General features: G+C 43.6%; 1 protein-coding gene across 1 annotated transcript in view; it reads left to right on the forward strand.

Annotated features, from left to right (window-relative positions):
• FOXP1 (forkhead box P1) overlaps positions 1-19,200 on the forward strand; it is a 230,729-nt gene that overhangs the window by 41,730 nt on the left and 169,799 nt on the right. The window contains exon 2 of the mRNA XM_009284364.2: positions 17,620-17,801. Within this exon, the coding sequence (XP_009282639.1) occupies positions 17,631-17,801 (171 nt within the window). The 5' untranslated portion in view covers positions 17,620-17,630. The remainder of the gene's footprint in view (positions 1-17,619; positions 17,802-19,200) is intronic.

Below are 19,200 nucleotides of genomic sequence, written 5' to 3' on the forward strand. Positions count from 1 at the left end.
CCGAGATGCAACTCAGACTTGTGAAATAATTTCAGCCATGCCTTGGCGGATGGGGAACGGGGGTTAGCTCGGTCTTTGAAAAATACAGGTTGGGCAATGAGAAAGGAGCAGATCACCAGCAGAGCAGGTGATCGTTTGTAAAACATTCTGTCTTTCTGTGTACTTAATAAGTCTTGAAGCAACAGCTACAAGAGATCTGCTGCCCGTGCTCCTCTCTCAATTATATAAAATAAGTTTTGCACATCTTAATTTTACATGCTTAAAATATTTTAGGATTTAACATTTTTATTTCATTTTTTTAAGTCTTCAGCGGTTGCATGTTTGACATGGTTTTGTTATCCTAGATGTTGTGTTATGATCTGGCACACGGAGCATTAATTCCTTTATCAGCTCTATTTCCTTTACAGTTGTTCATTTAATTGAGCTCCTCTGTGTATTTTACAAAACAAGATGCATTCATTACAACTTGCAGACCTCAGATAGCATTGTAACATGTTTCAGAAAAATAGCACTTTTGTAGATAGTTGTGGAAGTTGGGTGTTTGGTTTATTTTTCAGATGATGGGAGGAAGCAGTAGCAGAATTCTTGCATGCATAATCAGTAGGAACTTTCCAGAAGCTCTTTATTCTAGCTATTTTCTTTTAAAGCTGTGTTTACTCTAAGAATTCGGCTGAGGCAGTTGAAATATGTGGCTGCAGTGTAGAACAAAATACACTGTGTGTTTTGTTACTCTCCTTGTTCTGCTTTGACTTGTGCAAACAGTTTTAATCCAATGGAAGAGATCATACAGTCTGTGACTGCGGTATCGTACAATCCAGTTTAGGGTGCAAATTACCCTCTTACGGCACATCCTGACATTCAATAGTCTTGTCTTGAGCGTACGTAGAGGGTATCCTTCTCTTTCACAAGCCCTCGGAGCAGGAAGCCAGATGCGTTAGCTCTGCAGTGTTCAGGAGCCAGCACATCTGTGTGACCATGCACCTGCATGTGGCTGGAGATGTTCAAATACTGTCCTCAGTGCAGATTTCGAACGTTGAACACGCATCGCTGGTTGTAAATGGCCCCGCGTGCTGCTGGGGATTCAGCACCAGAAAGGCCATTTCCCAAAGCGCGGAGCAACCTCTGCCGAGCTTGGCAGTGAGGGACCCTTCCAGTCCAGGGCCAAACAGCTTGTTTTGGAGAGGTCATGGTGTCGTAGCGCTGTTTATTGGGAGGCTTTCTGTTGCATTGGCATCATGCGCAGGAAAGGTATGGGCAACCACAGGAGCGCTAACAATTGCCTGCTGTTGTTGGCCAAGGAAAGCTGGAGAGGCTTGTTTGGTGTCCAGTTGCTCCTCTCTGCTGTTGCCTCTCCCTCTCCCAGCCTTCTCTGATGGCGGCTCGGAGATGGGCATTGCTCTTCAGCCATGGGTGAATGCAGAAGAGAGATTAAGAGCTTGGCTTCCTGCATCCTCACTCAAAAGAAGGCATATGTGCTTTTTTTGGTGAGTAGAAACAAATCGGTTTCGACAGAGCTTTTTTAGGGAGTTTTCTCAGGCACAGGATGAAATTTTGAGGTGGAAAAAATTCACACTTTTTTTTCCCCCTCTATTGGGCCAGTGTGGTGAGGACCAACTGTATTTTTGGGTGCTTGGGATCCATGTGTGTCACTGTTGAGCATGTGGCTGTTGAGGAACGAGTGCAGTACGTACACGTTTCCTGCACAGAAATGTGGTGGGGTGGGATCTTTGCTCTGGACCCAGGCTGGAGCTGATCTGGGGAAGAAAACATCAAGACAAAACTGGGGAGGAAAGCACCTCTTCTGTCCCACTTAATTCTGTTCTGGCTGATGCTAAACCGGTATGTTGGGTACTTTCATAGTGTGTGTGTGTGTGTGTGTTATCTTACGCACCAATGTTCATAGGTACACGTACGGTTTTTCTTCTGCATCATGCTGTCCTAGCTGTAATCGGATAGCCGTAGCCCTCGGACAGGGCAAGGCAAGGAGACTGTATATGTTTCCACAAAAGCTTAGCTAAGTGCATTTTTCTTACTGTGTTATGGGCCTGATTCTTGAGGGGGGTTAGATGCTCTCAGTTGTGGGTGCTCAGCATTTTTGCAAGTCACCCTGCTTAGAGGTTGGCGGTCAGATTTTTTTTAATGGGAAAAAGCATTTTTCCGTTTGCTTCTCCATAAACTGAAACCACTAAAGAGCCCTTGCTTAGTTTTCCATACACAAGCACACACTGATGGGACCATGAGAGGGACTGCAGGTCTTAGAAGGCTTTAAGTGTGTGAAAACAAAGAGTCCTAATGAAAATGGTTTTGCAACTTAATTGTAGTGGGTGTGCCTTTGTTTGCGAAAAGAAATGAAAGTGCTGGAGGCCGAAGTGCTTGCTTTATCCTCAGAATAGTGACGATAGCAGTATAAACTTCCCCGGCCAGTTCTGCCAAGGTGCCCAAGACCTGCAAGTCCCTGCAGAGCTTTGGCACTCTGCTCATGGACTTTGAGCCTTGAGACATCCATCCTTGCATTGCTCTCCAGAAATACCATGTTTTGCAGGGTGGTCCTTTCTTGGGCCCCTGAGTGCCCTTCTTAAAAGGTGGCTTGTTCACATCACAGGCTCACTGCATTTGGGAAAGCCAACGTGTCTTTTCCGACGGTTTTGAGATTCATGACTTGCTCCCTGGATGGGGATGCAGACCTCCACGAAGCCAGTGTTAAGCCTGTTGAAGGCAAGGGGCTTGTTCCTCCTAGCACGCTGTCTTGAACCCCTTCGGAGTAGTCCATGAACCCCTACGAATCTGGTGCTGGGGGCCAAACCCTCTGCTGCCTTCTGCTTCAGCCTCCTCAGCTACCCAGTGCCCCATAGAAACGTGATCCATTTTAAATAGATGCTGTTTGCAGCATCTTGGACTTGCTGTGTGAGGATGAGAAATGTTAACATAAATTCTTTAAATAACATCTAGTAGTGTTGAATGCACAGAATTATAAAACATTTTTATATTCTGAGACTCATTTACATCTTCACATTAAAAACTGTGGTTTTCTTTTCACGGAATGGTTACAAGATCTGATTTGTTTTGAAATCAAAGCTAAATTTGTGTTCTTGCATTCCTCTTTGCCCTTCATTTGACAAATTTTTCTTGTTCTATAAATACAGAATTGTAAACAAGGGCTAATCCTTAGCAACAACCTGGAAAGTTAACATTTCTCTCCAGCTCCTATTATAATTAATTCAGACACTGAATATGATGTGATTTACACATAGTATTCCTAAGGCCAGGAGGTACTAATATCTTGTTAGAGAACTGAGGAAAAGAACACGCTTTTGTGTTCGCCATATAACATAATTGCACTGCATTTTCTTTCATAAGAAGATGTTTAAAGATGCTTTTTACTTTACATTTGAAAAATGGAAGGCTTCTGCTTTTGCATTTGGCTGAAATTGTCTTAAATGTGTTTTCCTTCCTGCAGCAGTCAACATTGTCAAAACATTTTGCAAAGTACATTTTAATAATATGGGTTAAGACCATCATTATATTAATTTAATTCTCGGTGTAGGTAAATTTGTAAGATGCTTCCACTTTGCCATAAAAGTTTTTCACAGTAAACATAATCTGTTTTCCCTGTGCAGGAAAGAAAAGGATAATACAGTCGACAAAAGGATAAATCCCTTGCGTTACATTGTTTAAATATAGCTTGAACGGTCTTTCTCTCATAGTCCATCCTTTTATTTTATTTAATTTTCATTTAATTTTGTTTTGTTCTGTTTATATTTGTTCAGGGAGTGTTTTTGTAGTGTTAATCTATGTAAGCCACATGCAGTTGAAAACTGCAACTCCCAAAAGGCTGTGATTAAAACGTTATGGATGTGGCAAACCACAAATGCAAAAGTAAGTTTACATTTAGATTTTCTTCATAAAATATTTTATTCAAGTTTTGTAATACCTTGGTATCGTGGTCAGCATTGCCATAAAAATTCTGTGTTATATGGAATGATACAATCTGTGAAGCATTGCCCATTATGTAGACACCATGTCTTTAAATTATAGCAATTTCTTAAGATTTTAAAGCAAAATGAGCTCTTAGAAGTGTGATTAATAGCAGGGAATGAGGCTAACACTGGGTCATCAGTGGCACTCCATTACAAAAAAGGTTGGACTAATAAAAGCATCCATCTATTTGACCAATAAAGCATTTGAATGATATGCTTATAGTTTTTATCATACCGTAGTTACTTTGTACTGAATAAACTGTGATTTTACGTGCTGGAAAAGGAGCGTGGAACAGGCGGCGCGGCTGAGGTGAGAGCGGTTGTCTCGAGTAGGGAAATATCAGGACTTTTATGTGAAGCTTGATGTTTTCAGAAGCCTTCAGGTTGCGGTGTCTAAATTTTTGAAGCCGCTGTGAAATATCTAAATCCCCCTTGACCCGTGCCTGCCTGCCCACAGTTGTTCGGTGAGGCTGGCCCTCGCTGTCCTGCAGGGAGGGGAGAAAGGAGGGTATTGTGTGTAATCATTAATTCAGAGTTAAGTCCCCGGCAGCCCCAGACGTCAGAAATACTCTGCTGAAGCACGGGAAATGGGGCAGCACTTCTGTTTTCCTGGTGTGCGGACGCCAACCCCGTCCTCCAGTCGCACCTTTCATCCTGCCCGCTATTATGCTGTCAACCTGATGTGTTAAAAAATACGAGGTTGCCTGAACAATACTGCATTTGGGTTTTATTTAAATACCTGTCTTATTAGTAGGTTGTACTGATTTCATGGTTTTGAACCGTTTGTTGGGGTTTTTTTACTACAACAAAAGGCTAAATATTTTCTGAAAAAGAAAACGGAGGTTCTTGGCCAGCCGTGGATGTCCAGGATTGTGCTGTGAAGAAAAGTACCAAATATTCTAAAACTTGTGCAAAAATGATGAGGGGGGAGGCTTCTGGCCGCCATGCTGTTTGCAGATGAAATGGCAAGGGAGGGGAGATTAGCGCCAGGGCCAGCTGTGACCTTGGATGCTCCATATGTTTGAAGCTGGGATGATTTTACTCAGTGCTTGGTGGTGGTGCTGGTGCTCATCAGAAGGTAGCGGTGAACCAGGTAGGGGCCAGCTGGGAGAAAAAAGGACCTGTGGTATAGACCACAACTACAGCCTCTACCCCCATCCAACTAGTACAGCGTCTTAAAGGGCTTATTTTACATAGGAGAGGGATGAAGAGACTTCTGGAGGTCACACGCAGGGATTGTGTCGGGGCAGGAATGTAACCCGGAGCCCTGGCTTAACCCCTACCGATAGGACCATCCGTCTTCTCTCCCTGTACTTCAGATCTTTCCCGAAATTCACGTTCAGGATAGAGAAGTTACAGAAACCTCCCTGAAGGAGTGTTGCAGTGGGCAACTTCTCGAGCGTTACAGGGATGAGAGACGGGAAAGGAAAGGCTTTCTGGAAGGTGGCAAATCCTGGGGGCTTGGGTGTTTTGATCACCGTGAGGGCTAATGTCACAGTGCCTTGGTGCCAAGAGATGAACATCGGGTGGGGAGCAGTTGGGGGCCAGAGGTTTCAGTTGTGAGAAGACGACCTCAGAGGGGCTTCTGGCCCCCCTTGGGATAACGAAAAGGGGCTGGGGAGATCTTCAGAGATCGGAGAATGGCGATGGGAGGCCGAAGCAAGAGGCTTGAGGATGGGAGAGAGAAAGAAGGAGGAAGAGGGCCGAACCATGCCTTGCTGCTTCAGCGTTGTGTGTGGCTGCGTACAGAGAGCTACAGGGCAGGGAGCTGGCATGGGCATGGATGTATGCGTATAACATCACACATGTACATGGTCACGCTGGGCAGATTAAGTTTTGTAGAAACCTGTCATTTTCCTTGTTTGTTCTAGGGGAGAAATGAAAATTTTGCATCCCACCTTTTTTGCAGTTGCTGATTTTTTTTTTTTTTTTTTTTCAAATGCAAATAGATCTTTTACATCAGTGGTTTGGCCGGTAAATCTTGTTTTGTAGAACACTTTCAAGTGTTTTCAACTCCTTTCTTTACCCTTTATCGTAACAGATGCACAGCTATGTATTTTCCCCTGCTGCCTGTTGTCTTGAGGTTGCACAGCAAGACTGCAAAGGCTTTTTGTTTGTTGTTGTTGAAGGGGAGGAAAAAAACCCTCAATCCACAGAAGAGTTAACAGGATTTCACTTGATCTGCTCGTTTATGCAATGAGTAATGCGAGGTTGGTAACAGCAAATTGTTGTTTATAAGCAAACATGGCACTGTGTAAACAAGAAGGCCTGGTCCCCAACTGGTTTGATTTCATGGTGGTCAGCAGCTGATGTATGTAACGTACAACCTTTCTGCTTCTCGAAATGTCAGAAGAATGACTATTTGTTTGTCTTGAGTTCTTCCCAGCTGTTTACTCTGTAATGCATTTGCCTCAACCTTGATTCCCTAAGAGTGGCCCCTTTCTCCTCCCTGCTCTGTTTACATTAGTCCTGCCCCGAGTGTCACCTATGAAATCTGTTGATTATTCCACCTGGTTAATGTTAAATTGCTCTTGCAAGATGATGTGTTTGTTCATAAACACAAATGCTGGGCCCCTTGTTTACTGTACCCATGGCAGCAATCAGTTATTAAACAAATATTGCTTTGTTTGCGGGTGTGAGCAGCAGTTTATCCTGCAAGGTCTGGAAAAAAACCTTTAAATGCTGGGATTTCGATAAAGGAGAAAAAGGGGAGCTTGTCCCTGGAATGTGGCTGAAACTCACTTCGGTTTGCTTTGCTTATCTTTAACTTGGGTGAAGGGGCTAGAAAGATTAGCAAGTTGTTTGGTTTTTCCAAGAGATTTCCTTAGTGTAATGATATCTATCCAGTTGTTTGCTTTTTTCAGAAGGGAGAGAGCACTCCTGCAAGACGACTAGCACAGCGGTAGACGGCTGATGGCTAGAAAATCCTGCATGGAGCAAACAAGGAGTTAGAAGGTCTAGGACAAAGATATAGGGCTATGAACCAGGTAATCGCCCCGAAAGTACAGCCTTGCATTCTCTGTCAGCGTTTGGTCGGGGGCTTTTTGGTTTCCCTCTTTCCTCATGTCTTGATTTTAATTGATGCATGTGCCCTCGATGGAGTTTGAAAAGGCAAAGCTTTCACTTTTATTTCCGAGGAGATCTGAGGAAAAATTCTGTTTTAGAAGCAGAGCCGTTTGAATGGAGAGAAAATACCAAATTTAAAAACGTGCTCTGTCGCTCCTCCTCCTGCGAGTGAGATGACAGAGCTGCTTTTCTTCTTTTTATAACTGGAAAACTGCGTTTACATCTGCTAATTTCTGTATGCTGGCTGTTTGCTCTTTGGTTTCTGGGAGTCCTAATTAGAGAGAGCCATCCTGGTAGTTGTTGCTTTCGGGTTGTTTTGCAAATGAGCAAGAAAAACTCACTCACACCATCTTTGTTTTTCAAAACTATTGTTTGTTATTGTTTCTGAACGGGGCTTGGATTTCAAATGCCAGGCAGGACCTGTTAGCACTAACAGTAAATTGTTAGGGCTTCTCACACAAAGGGAGTAAACCCTCTTAGGGTGACCTTGAGAAAGAAATGTTAACTCTTTTTGTATGAAGGTGGTGTCTGTTCCTTTATATGTGAATTAATCTGTTAAAACATCTTGAATATACATTTGTAAGAAGCTTTTGAAGGATAAAATTAAATAATTGTCCTTTTCATCCCTTGGAAAAGCAAGCAACAAAATATGCATAAAAATGTGATATATTGTATTCACTAGCTCGCACCAGTGGTCCAAACATATTGTTCGTTTTGGCTACTGGAGCAGTGTCGGGGCTGGAGGGGAAGCGGGAGGTACCTGAAGTGTGTAAGTGGACAAGCCGGTCATTAATTGACTCATGTTACTGCGATGAATCAAACCTTCGCTGCCTTAAACTAAGTGAAAATCGTGAGGTGAAAATTGTATTGTGCAGACGTATTGCGAAGTTGCAGCTGGCTTTGAGGTGGTTTTCAACTTCTGGAGGCTGGTAGAGAGTTTAGAAGCGCTTTAATGGAGATATGCATGGAGGATGGGAGTCTAATTCATCTACAGCCAGCACTTGGTCTTGCGAGGTTTGATACCGTCTTACTGTAGCAGTGCTGCTGCTGCCTAGCGTAAACTAACCGTATTTACTAAATGCAACTTTGGCCTTTTATTTAGTTGAATAGTCGCCTGTTTTTCTGAGAGACAGTCTGTGAGAGTTTATGTTGCAAGCTCTGAGCAGTGTGCATACAAACAAGTAAGTCCTGGGCTGTGAGAATAGCTCTGCAGTTTCTGTTCTTGTTTGACACGAAACCGCGGGGAGCTCCGCACGCTGCTGCGCCCGGGCTGGGATGGGCAGGTGGGTGCCTCCCGAGAGACGCCGGCACCGAGGCAGCTCTCTGCAGCCGCTCTGTGCCTCACCGTGCTGCGGTTAAGTGTCCCTCCTTCTGGAAGAGTTTTTCCTCTAGTGCGGATGGTGCTCATGTCCATACGGTAGCAGTCACAGAGTCGTATGGTGCAATGAAATACGGTTTCTTGTTTGGCTTGGGTTTTGTTTGCCGCCCGCCGTTCCTTTCTTTCCAAATAAATGATGATCCCAGTGATGGTAAGGATGATTTCTGTCAAGCTCACGGCTGAAAGACAGCTCTCCCCAAGAGAGAGGAAGGAACCTCGCTCTGCCAATGATGGTATGTAAATGATTACATCATATTTGCCAGTCGCTTGGAAGTGGCCCAGCTCTAGAGCTTTTATGCAGCTATGGCATGAGCTTCATGCTGAATATGGATTTTAATAGCTGTCAAGCTGAGAAGCATAGGCTGAGGTAGAGCTGGCTTTGCAAAGGGGGTTTGTTTGTCCAAGGTGAGACTGGGAGTAACTTCTGTGCGGATGTGTGAAATGAAGGGAGGATGCCAAAAGCTCGTTCAGGGAGAGTTGAGTTGTCCATTGTCTCTGCCTAACGCTTTGCGTCTTACCTCAAGGAAAAGAGTGAGACCTGTTATCTTCACAGCTTGGTATGTTTGGGTGCACTAGCTTTTCACGGGGACCAGCTCTAGCTCTTTTAAGCAGAGCAAATGGCAACCTTTTAACGTCTGTTTCAATTAATTTTCCTTGGATTTGCTTGTTCTCTGTTCTTACTGTTTGTGGTCAGCAACACCCTCAGCAGAAGAGATTTGCTTAGGGGTAACTGCAGTGACTGATTCTCTAAGAAGTTTAAGTTGTTTGACTGTGATTTCACAATAAGTCAGTGTGGCACGAGTGGGATTAGGCTTCTGACTCTCCTTCCCTTCTCCTCACCACAGCTGTCTTACATTTCAGCTCCTGCAGAGCATCAGTCAGCCTTTCACTGAGCTGCCTCCGAATGATTTCAGGTTCCCGTGGCCCTAACGATACACGCTGCTGCTGGAAAGAAGTAACCCAGACAGTGCAAGCCATGCACGCAAACAGTGAAAGAGGTTGTGTCGTTGTATGCAGTTAAATAAATAAAAAGTTGTGGCAGCCTGCATCTAGACAGGAGTAGGTGAAGCTGCTACTCAGGAGGCTTGAGGGTGGCAAGTGGACATAAACCCTGGTAGAGGTTCAGGTTGGTGGAAGTTTGGCTTCTCACCGGCGTGACCCCCAGGGAGGAGGTAAGGCAACCAGCGTCCTTCTCCTGTTGGCCAAGGTGTTGTGCTCGAGCACTTTTGGAAAGCACCGGCTTTTCACTCACTAAATTTACTTACGGCTTCACGTTTTCCCCCTCCTTATCGCTTTTTTACCTCCCTCCCCACGGCTCTGCATCACCAAGTAGCTATTCCCCAGCGTCGGGAGGGCAAGGAAGGGGAGCAGCCCCATGTGAGCCAGGTGCCGGGGCCACGGATCAGCTCGGCTCACGGGTATGCTTCGAGAGCAGCGTGATTTGTTTCCCTTGCCCGGGGAGGCTCGGCACATCACCTCTGCGATGCGCTCAACCTCCACCAACCCAAGGCTTGGGATGAGGCCAGCCGAGAGGAGAGTGCCAGGGCTGCGCCTGTGTCAGGAGGCAAAGCCGAGGACGCGCTGCGGATGATCGCATTTCTTCTGGACCCTTTATTTCCTAAGCACTAAATGAAATTTCAGATTTTAGATACGTCTAGACCTATACAGTGCACGATAAAGTTGATAATCCATTAATCATTTTTAACAACAGGTAATATGCATAATTTATGGTGTTACAGTGCTATCTTTTTTGATATTTATGATGGATAATGCTCAGTTTTTGCCCTCGTATTACTGCTTTAAATTATACCACAAGAAAATTAATGAGAAAGTAGATTTATGGGTTTCATTTGTTTGTCAATTCGGAAATTAATTGGGTGTTAATTTTAGCCGTCCCTCATCAGACCAGGTCTTTAGTATGTGTGCATTACTTTGCATTCATTGAAGCCTACCTCCCATTTACTGTGGGTCACTAGCTTTGCATACATTAAAATAGCCCTCAGGCTCATTCTCTTGATTACTTTTTGAACTGCCATGCATTAGAAAATTTACGCCTTTCTGTTATAATTATGAAAATTCGCTATTGGAAGATGGTGCTTGCATAACAGCAAGTATACAGTCTTGGTGAGGGATGTAAGATCATATAGCAAATCCCAATACGTTTTTGTTCTAATCCTAGAAAATAGCACTCTCGACAATCTTTGTTGTGCGAGTTTCATCCTTTGAAATTTCAAGGATCCATTTTAATGCATTGAATTACCTCTTTAAGCTGAGGAAATATCAAAGGATTTCACCTCGTCGCTGTCTCTTTGTTTCCTCTTTCCACACATCCCGTACATGTTCCTCCTTTGCCTTGCTCCAGGTTTGCCTCTCCTCCTCCAAACGCTGCTGTCAGACGTGACTCAGCATCGCTTTTCAGGACAGCAGAGCCTGACTTGCTCCATTCCTTACTATTTCGGTTGATTCTTAAAAGATCATCCTTGATTGCTCTTTGAATCCCCTTCTCCTTTCTCATACTCCTGCACAATTCAGCAACCACCAGTCGTGTGTAGGCGAGTGGCCTTCAAAGGGGTAAGCATGAAGTTTTATCCAAAAAGTACCCTAATGTTCTGACAGTTGATCTATAGTTAGTTAGTACATAATTATACCTAAAATACACCCTGTCAGCAGGATAAATGACGGCTACTGAAAACTCTAAAAGCATGACGGGTATTCACCCATCTGCAATGACGAGAGCGGAGGGGTTTGTAAGTTGAGAAAGGCTGGTGAGTTCAGCGTGATCTGATTTAGTTAAATCATGCCATATGTTGGGATGGCTCTTTCTAATAGTCCTGCTAACCACAAACACAGGCAGAGAGAAGTCATCTGGTCCACCTGGCTAGTTTGGACTCCCCTCCCCGGCATTATTTCTGTACTTAGCGTGGTGGCAGCCCTCGAGCTGCTCATGTGAAGCTGGCTGATTCACAGTTAATTGTGACATGGTGTAATTTAGTAAATGAGCAGCTGAACATCTGTACGCCTTCCCCCACGGTAGATCAAAGCCTTACCTTACACAAGGCTTTTAATTTCCACTAGTGAATCCTTTTTCTTTTACTGAATTCATGGATGGTGGGACGGTGCTGCTGGCCACCACACTGACCTAGGGACGGGGTGTCAGCTGGAGGAGATGGGTGTTCCAGCATCGGCTGCAGACCGTCAAAGCATGTTCCTGGAAAAATTCAGAAGTGGTGGTGGGATGTGGAGCCCAAGGCGCTTTCCCCCACTGGGCACTTGCTCCAAAGATACCGGGACTAAATGAGACCACCTGTGAGTTGGGCAGTGGTCTCCTGGGAAAGCTGTCATGGTCCTCGTTGCTGGTAACGGGCAGCACCAGGAGTGCCAGGCTGCTTCTGCGTTGCTTTTGTACCTGTGCTGGGGACAAGAAGCAGCTTTGCTCGTGCTTTGTGCATTGCCTTGCCAGTCGCGCCCTGGGGCGCGTTTCGTTTTCAAGAGGTAAAATCCTGTCTTTGCAGTGTTGCGTTGTCATGAAATGCTTCCAAACACCGTTCGGGTTTTTTTAGTCATTATACAGAGAAGTGCTCTAAAGTTACTCCTGAGCTTCCTTTGGGGAACTGCTTGCAACAAATAGGTAAAATGTTTACTTACAAACCATGCATGTATGGATATTATGCCTGCTGGAGAATTTAGGACTGGATCTTGTCATTTGATCACTTAAAACTGATTTTACCATTAACTCTTCTGTCTATAAAAGTAGAAATATATTTTGTAAATCTGTGTTGTGTTTAATTTGCATGTCCTTTCATGGCTGGGCCAAGTTCTTTAAGGGCATTTATTCTGCTTCATATAAATAATTGATCAGCCAAGTTAATTTACTTCTGCCTGACTTGGTCAACCTTAATTAACTGCCCTGGAATAAAGCACTGAACTTTTTGTTAGCTTAAAATCTTTCACAAATGTGACAAAGAAGGGATGTATTATGACAACATTTTTGCTCTAGCACTGTTCCCAGGGGATAGAAATGTTGAATGATCTTTATGTGCATATATTTGTAAACACCTCCAAGTACTAATAGCCGAAATAAAATCGTCAGCTTTGGAAGTAACTTTGAAACACGCAGGCTATATTTTGAACGTGTAGTCCAGGCTGAGTCTGGAAGCATATTAAAACAAAGATTTTAAGGCCCAGAAGACCCCAGGGATGGTTTTTTAAAGGTGATGAGGTGCTTAAAGATGTAGGTTGGTGCTTATTCAGGAGTCTTAAAAATGTCTCACCAGATGCCTCCGTGTATGGCGAGGCATCTAAATACATCTGAGTATCAGTCCCTTAGTCTTTCAGACTTGCAGTGGGTCCTTATTCTGACGGGTGCTTCAGTCGGTAAATCCTCCCTCATGCTGACATGAAACAATGCTGCTTAGTCTTTAGAAACTATACTAGTAAAAGAATTGCAGAAATTGCACACTTCAGTGCCCACCTCCTGCCTGCTAATCTCCATGCTTAACCTTGCTCATCTAAATAGTCCAGTGGAGCTGAGAGACATGTATCTGCAGCATCTGGTCTTTGTGATGTTATGGACTTTTTTTTTTTCTTTAAATGGATGAGCCCAGAACATTTTCAAAATTAGGATTCCTTCAGGTTCTGTCTTCTTAGTTCAAAACACCGACACTGGAGTCCTCAGAAAGATCATTTTGATTCAGCTAAAGTTCACATCCAACCTATGTTTTTTCAAATTTGACCATGCCCTTAAGAAGTGAGCTGTCCCCTACTTCTGTCCACGTCATCTGGAGGATGATTAGCTGTTGTCCTCCTGTTGACAGAGTGCCTTGCTTTGATTCCACTCCACTGACATTTTACTCCATTACCTTGAACGTAACATATTCACCAAGGAGATGGGCCAAATTGTATGGCTTTGGCTTTGTATTTGACTGTGCATCAAAGCTAGAAAAGGTTTTGTGCAGGTTAAGATGGGAATCTTGAGAAATTGGTCACTGTTGTGAGATTTTTAAACCAAGCATTAAGTCATATAAGAACAGTTCTTTCATTATCTGTTCCTTGATTTCAGGATAAAATTTTACAAGTTGTTGTTCATACTGCAGCTTAGCTTTGGTCCCTTCACAGGGGAAAAACATCTTGTGTCACCTTTAATAATCTTAGGAGTCATTCTCTATCCTTCCTAACATGAACTATTGTAGAATTTTTATTAAAAAAAAAAAAAGCTACTTATACTGGTAAGAACCCATCTATTTTAAGCTGTAAAAATACATTTTCCTTTTCAGAATTGATATGAGAGTCATTCTGCTTTGCAGAACGCATGAGATGGACGTGCTCTTTTGCCATTAAATTGAAGTCAGAACATGGTATCTTGTATGTCATGGAAGCTTTTGTGGAGAACTGCGTTTCCTATAATAAATCCTTATGCATAACAGCTTCTTCAGCAGTGTTTTGGTTACTTGAGGTTGCGTTCAGACCAGAATCACAGTTTGTGGTAGTAGACCTGAAGCTTCATTTCAGTTCCCACAGAACCTAATCAAGTTGCATGAAGTCAACCTTGCTTTGCTTTTTTCTTTCACAGTTTTGAATGACAGACTTCACTAATAGGCTTCTGTAAGGCCCACTCCTCTGTGCTGAGGAGAGACAATTATCTCAGCCATCCTCGGTGTACTATCACCTCAGCTCATTTAGGTGTGCTCAAAAAGACAAATAATAATCATTCTCGCAGAAGGCTCTCGCAGGTTGATTTTCATGACGTGACGCTTAATGATCAAACCAAACTGTGATTATTTATGTCAACTCACATTTGACTACAGTGAAGAAATAAACAGTTTTATCTTTTCTCCCTTGAAAATCCTGTTTTCTATTGGAAGTATTTTAGCAAAGTGGATTTGTTTTGTATTGGTGTCCAGTTGAAGTTATATTGAAGTTGACTGCCTGTGAATGGGTGTTTTTAAAGCAAAATTTACTCAAAGATGTTCACTTCTGCTTTTAAACTGATTTTTTGAAAGTCGAAACATCACAATTTTCTTTTCACTCTTTTGATGTTCTCTTTGTAAACTCTGTTTCCAGCTCCATTTCCTTGATAGCTGCTGCCGATCCTGCTGGATACGATACGTAGGGTGGGCACAGCCAGTGGAGGGGCCGGGGCCAGCCCTCTGCAGCTCAGGTGGTAACTGGCTGGGGTACTTTGAAAGGTAAAATAGAGCGTGAAATTTGTCTTGGAAAAGGTTCTCAGGAACTATGATCTTTTTGTGACCAAATGCTATAAATAATCCATCTTTTTCTCAACCCTATAGGTTGGAAAAATTGTAGCAATTTCTGCTGTTGTTTCTTTCCAGGAGCGTTTTGCAATCCTAGAGACAATAAATAATTTCTTGACCAGTTTGGTTGTGAATTATTTTCTGTGTCCTGGAGATATTTCGCTCAGAAGGGCAAGCCAACAAATCGTGATCAGGCAGTGATAGATCTGCTCCTCAGTGGTGCACATTCTTCTTGCTGCTGTCAGAGGCATCTCGGAGCTTTGGTCGGTGCTTTCTCTGACCCTCCTTAGCAGTTTATCCGGGTTCTTGCTTCCAGTCAATTTGTTGCATCAGAAGTGTTGGAGAATGAAATGTAGTTCTTTACTGCTTGGGCACATTGGTTTTAGCATCTCTTTTCACATGGTATCTGCTGGAGGCACCTTCCACTAGTTCTTTTAATATGTTCGTCATCCGTCGGGTGTGGTCTACGTGGTGGTGACGTGCCACCCACCATTTGCCATTGAGCATCACAACAGTCAAAGACATGAGTCTCTGGGTTCAACCTGCTAACTCAGTCTTACGTGGTGGTCATCCTTGTCCAGATCTTCTGCTGAGGTAAATTAATGTCATGCTCTATTTTCTCCAGTTGAGGCTTGACCCCAAATTTGGATGGAAGCAGAAAACAATTGCATACATCAGTTCTTTCTTTTTGATTTATCTCTGGTTAAGAGGTGTGTCCTTTTTAATAGCGTAGCATATAAAAATGGCATGGTATAGCTTTGAGTAACTTGTGAGCTGTCTGGAGACTCTCGCTCCTGCCTCTTCTTCCAAAGCAACCTGTGCCATGCAGTCACTGCCCGGTGTGTAATCCAGGCTTGTGTGTTAGGTGTAAACGCTTATTTAGACCTTGTCATGCTTGTGGGCTTTCCTTATAGTGCCGAAAATGAAAAACACACCCTGCTCAGTCTGTGTCAGAGCAGGATCATGTTAAAACCCAAAAGCATTTGCTAGTGGCATTGGGAGAGCTGTAGGTTAGTTTAGATCTCTGGAGCTTTTACAAGGGAGTTGACAGAAGCTTTATAATGAGCCCCCAAGCCCTTTTGTCCCCTTGCATAATTCGAAGATCTCACAAAACAGACTGAAAGAAGTTTCCATAGACCAGCTGAAATTTATTTAAATGTAATCAGAACACTTGAATCTGTCCTAGCACCGTCCGTATGCTTGGGCGGCCGTCAGCGTGAATAGATCCCGTCATGATTGGAGCGGGGTCCGGCTAATGAGTGGTTCACCCGTGTTGGACGTGAATCAGCGAGGAGTGCTAACGCCGGAGCGTGGTGGTGACAAAGCCCTCGTTAGTCAGCTGCTTCTCAGTTATGACATTTTGATTATTGGCCGTATGGATCATCATTATGAACGTCTGAAGCTACCAAATGGATGAGAGGTCTGGTATTGGTGTGTTGGGCTGGAGCATACCTCTACGCGTGGGGTCTGATACTGAATGTCACCTAGGGCCAGCAGACACCCGGGGGGCCGGTGCTGGAAGGAGGAATTTCTGTCTCCAGCTGGTACTGTGCCTTTGGCGGCCGGGGGCTCCGAATTACGCACGTGTGGAGTTCCCAGGGAAAGGGGTTTTCCCCTGGTACTTTTCCATTGAAATGCATTGCTTTCTCTCACCCTTTCTGATTGATATTTTCCCTTATATATTCGAAGGGAAGGGATTTTTCTTCTTCCTTTTGATTCGGGGTAGTTACTGAATTCAAACAGGTTCTTCCTTAAATATAAAGCGTCTTACTTTCAAGGTGTGAACTACCCTGCACAGAGGCATTTGGCTCACATGTGCACGTGGTGAGTTAGCGTGGAGTGGGCAATGTGCTCGGAGTGTGCAGCTTGGCTTACCGTACCCCGTCTCCCCCCGGTAAGGGTGAGAGGAGGAGCACGAAGGGAGGGAGGGATGGGCTGGCGGAAGCAGAGCAGGTCAATAACATTGAAATCCTGGAACTTGGGGCCTTGCAGGTGGAAATACCTATAAAACAACTCATCAAAATAGCTCAAAGGTAGCGGTTTGCAGCTGAAAACTGGCATACGTGCTTTGTTTTGGGGGGGTCTTGTGTACAAATGCTGGCAGTTAGTTCCCAAAGACGTGTGAATCCCAGGAGTTCTGGGGTAGGCAGGCAGGGACTCATCCTCGTTGTGGGGCCTGTGACCCACCGATACAACTGATGAGCGCAACGTTGTAAAGCACCCGGGGACAGACATCCACCAAGAGTCGAGAGGGCTGGCTGTGAATAGCTGTGGCTGCTAAGATGATGTTTAGCCAAATAACGCAGGAGGTTCTTCGCTGTAATGCCACAGTGCATCCAAAGCCAGACCAAACCCATAGCCAAGAAATTTGCCAAAAAGACTAATTCTGTGCGCAGTTGAAGCAGCTTGCCCCAAACGAAAACTGATGGTGTCCAGCACATCCCAGACTTCGCCTAAACTGCTTCAGAGTAATAAAAGGTGCTAATTCAGCACTACCATGGCGTGAATGGAAACCGAAATAGCGAACGCTCTGCCTCACCTACCTGCCCCTACACAGTGTATATCAAGTTGTTGATGTTGTCCATCGTATGTTGCAAAGAATGACTCACCCGTTTCAAAGGAAAGCATCCAGATGCAACTAGAGAAATTTAATTATGGATTCTGTGTGTTTGTTAAAAAATAGGGTTTTTTTTCTCTAAGGGAAAAAAGACGTTAAGCAAATAATACTATATTTAGAACAGAACTAACTTCCTAAAATTATAGCTGTACCAACAGATAAATAAACATAAACTAGTAGCATGAACCATTAATGAAAGATAAATCGTATGAAGGGAAATGACAAATGTTTACAGTTTTGGCAGGATTTAAAACAGGGCATGTCTCCTTATATACAGCAACTGTTTTAACAGCTGCTTTTTTTTTTTCCCCCCCCCCTAAATTATTTTAGGTTTTTGAGTCATGATGCAAGAATCTGGGACTGAGACAAAAAGTAACGGTTCAGCCATTCAGAATGGAGCGAGCGGTGGCAACCATTTACTAGAGTGCAGCCTGCGGGAAGTGAGATCAAACGGCGAGACACCTTCCGTTGAAATTGGGGCTGCAGATTTAGCACATCTTCAACAACAGCAGGTACTGTAAGACGTATTACAAGTTTCCTACTTACAGAAAAAGCACGAAGCATTTAAAACCTCCCCCCCCAAACCCTTTGTATTTGCCAGTCAGAGGATGCTTTTAGGACTTGCCTACGACATTCTGTACATTTTTCTATCCGTCGGGGATTGCAGTCATTAATGTAAAGGGAAACGTTTGACTTTTCTTCCGGGGCTCTTTTTTAATCATTCCCTGGAAATACCCAAAGATCAGGGCTTGCTTCCATTGCCTGAATGTGTTGAGTCTGGTGGCAGCGATTGGGTGAACCGCTGTATACAAGTAACTGGTTTCCAAAATACGTCACTGGGTGGAAAATACACTAAAGTTAAGTTTTGTTTTTGCAACAAATTTTAATATCACCTAGCAACCTCTATCAACAGAATGTTTTCTATTAGTGAGGAAGGCTGCGGAGGTATCTGCTGTGGCAAAACGTCAGAATAAATAAATAAATACATCCCGGGTCAGTACCCTCAATTCAGAAGAATCGGGACTCAGTTGTGCATTTTGCCTTTGTATTTTAATTAGTGTATTTTCTGGGAAGTGACCAAGTTCACCAGTGTAAATTATCCATGTAATACGGTTCGTCTTTTTCTTTTCCCTGATAAAATTTTGAAACACTTTGAGGAAATTTTACACCGAAGTGCTGGGCATGTATCATTAACGTGTTTGGGAACAAAGGCTGCCGTAGAGCCATGGTGAATACACTTACGCCTAACCCGCACTTTCTCTAATGCAATAAGCATTCTTAAAACCTTTAAAATAAGCGATTGGCAGCTGGTTAAGACTCCCCTAAGTGTACAGTGATCTTTTCAGCAGGTTGTTGCGGAGAACAAAAAACCTGCACTCAAAAAACAAAGCAAACCGAAGGCTTGCGGAGGGGCAGGGGACCCCGTTTGCCAACACAAGACAGAAAGCTGCCATAATTAAACAAGTCAGAAAAATGGATGGTACTAAATGCATACACTTTGGTTGTTTCAATCATTTTCATCCTACAGGTTTTTACTTGAAGTGAGAATACCATCAGTGAGAAAATCACAGCCATGCTGAATTCATTACTGCAGTAGTCACACAAAACCACGGATAAAATTTCAATAACTGCAGGCCACAGTTGAGTAAACAGTTGCACTGAAACTTAATTCCTGTTGACTTTTCCCTCATTCTTCGCCAGGGGCACATTCTGATTCGTAGTGCAAAGACAACAGGGGTTACAGCTTTGATTAATATAGAACAGTAGAAGAGGAGTGGAACAGTAAAATATGTTCAACACAAAGGTCTCGTCTTAAAAAGGCTTCGTATCAAAATGAGTTAATTACGCTGCGTTTTCCATAGGAGCACTATGGAATTTTCCAGTGCTGCTTTGTGTAGAGAAATATGGGGG

The sequence above is a fragment of the Aptenodytes forsteri genome, unplaced genomic scaffold (assembly GCF_000699145.1).
Source record: "Aptenodytes forsteri isolate BGI_AS27 unplaced genomic scaffold, ASM69914v1 Scaffold53, whole genome shotgun sequence".
NCBI classification, from domain to species: domain Eukaryota; kingdom Metazoa; phylum Chordata; class Aves; order Sphenisciformes; family Spheniscidae; genus Aptenodytes; species Aptenodytes forsteri.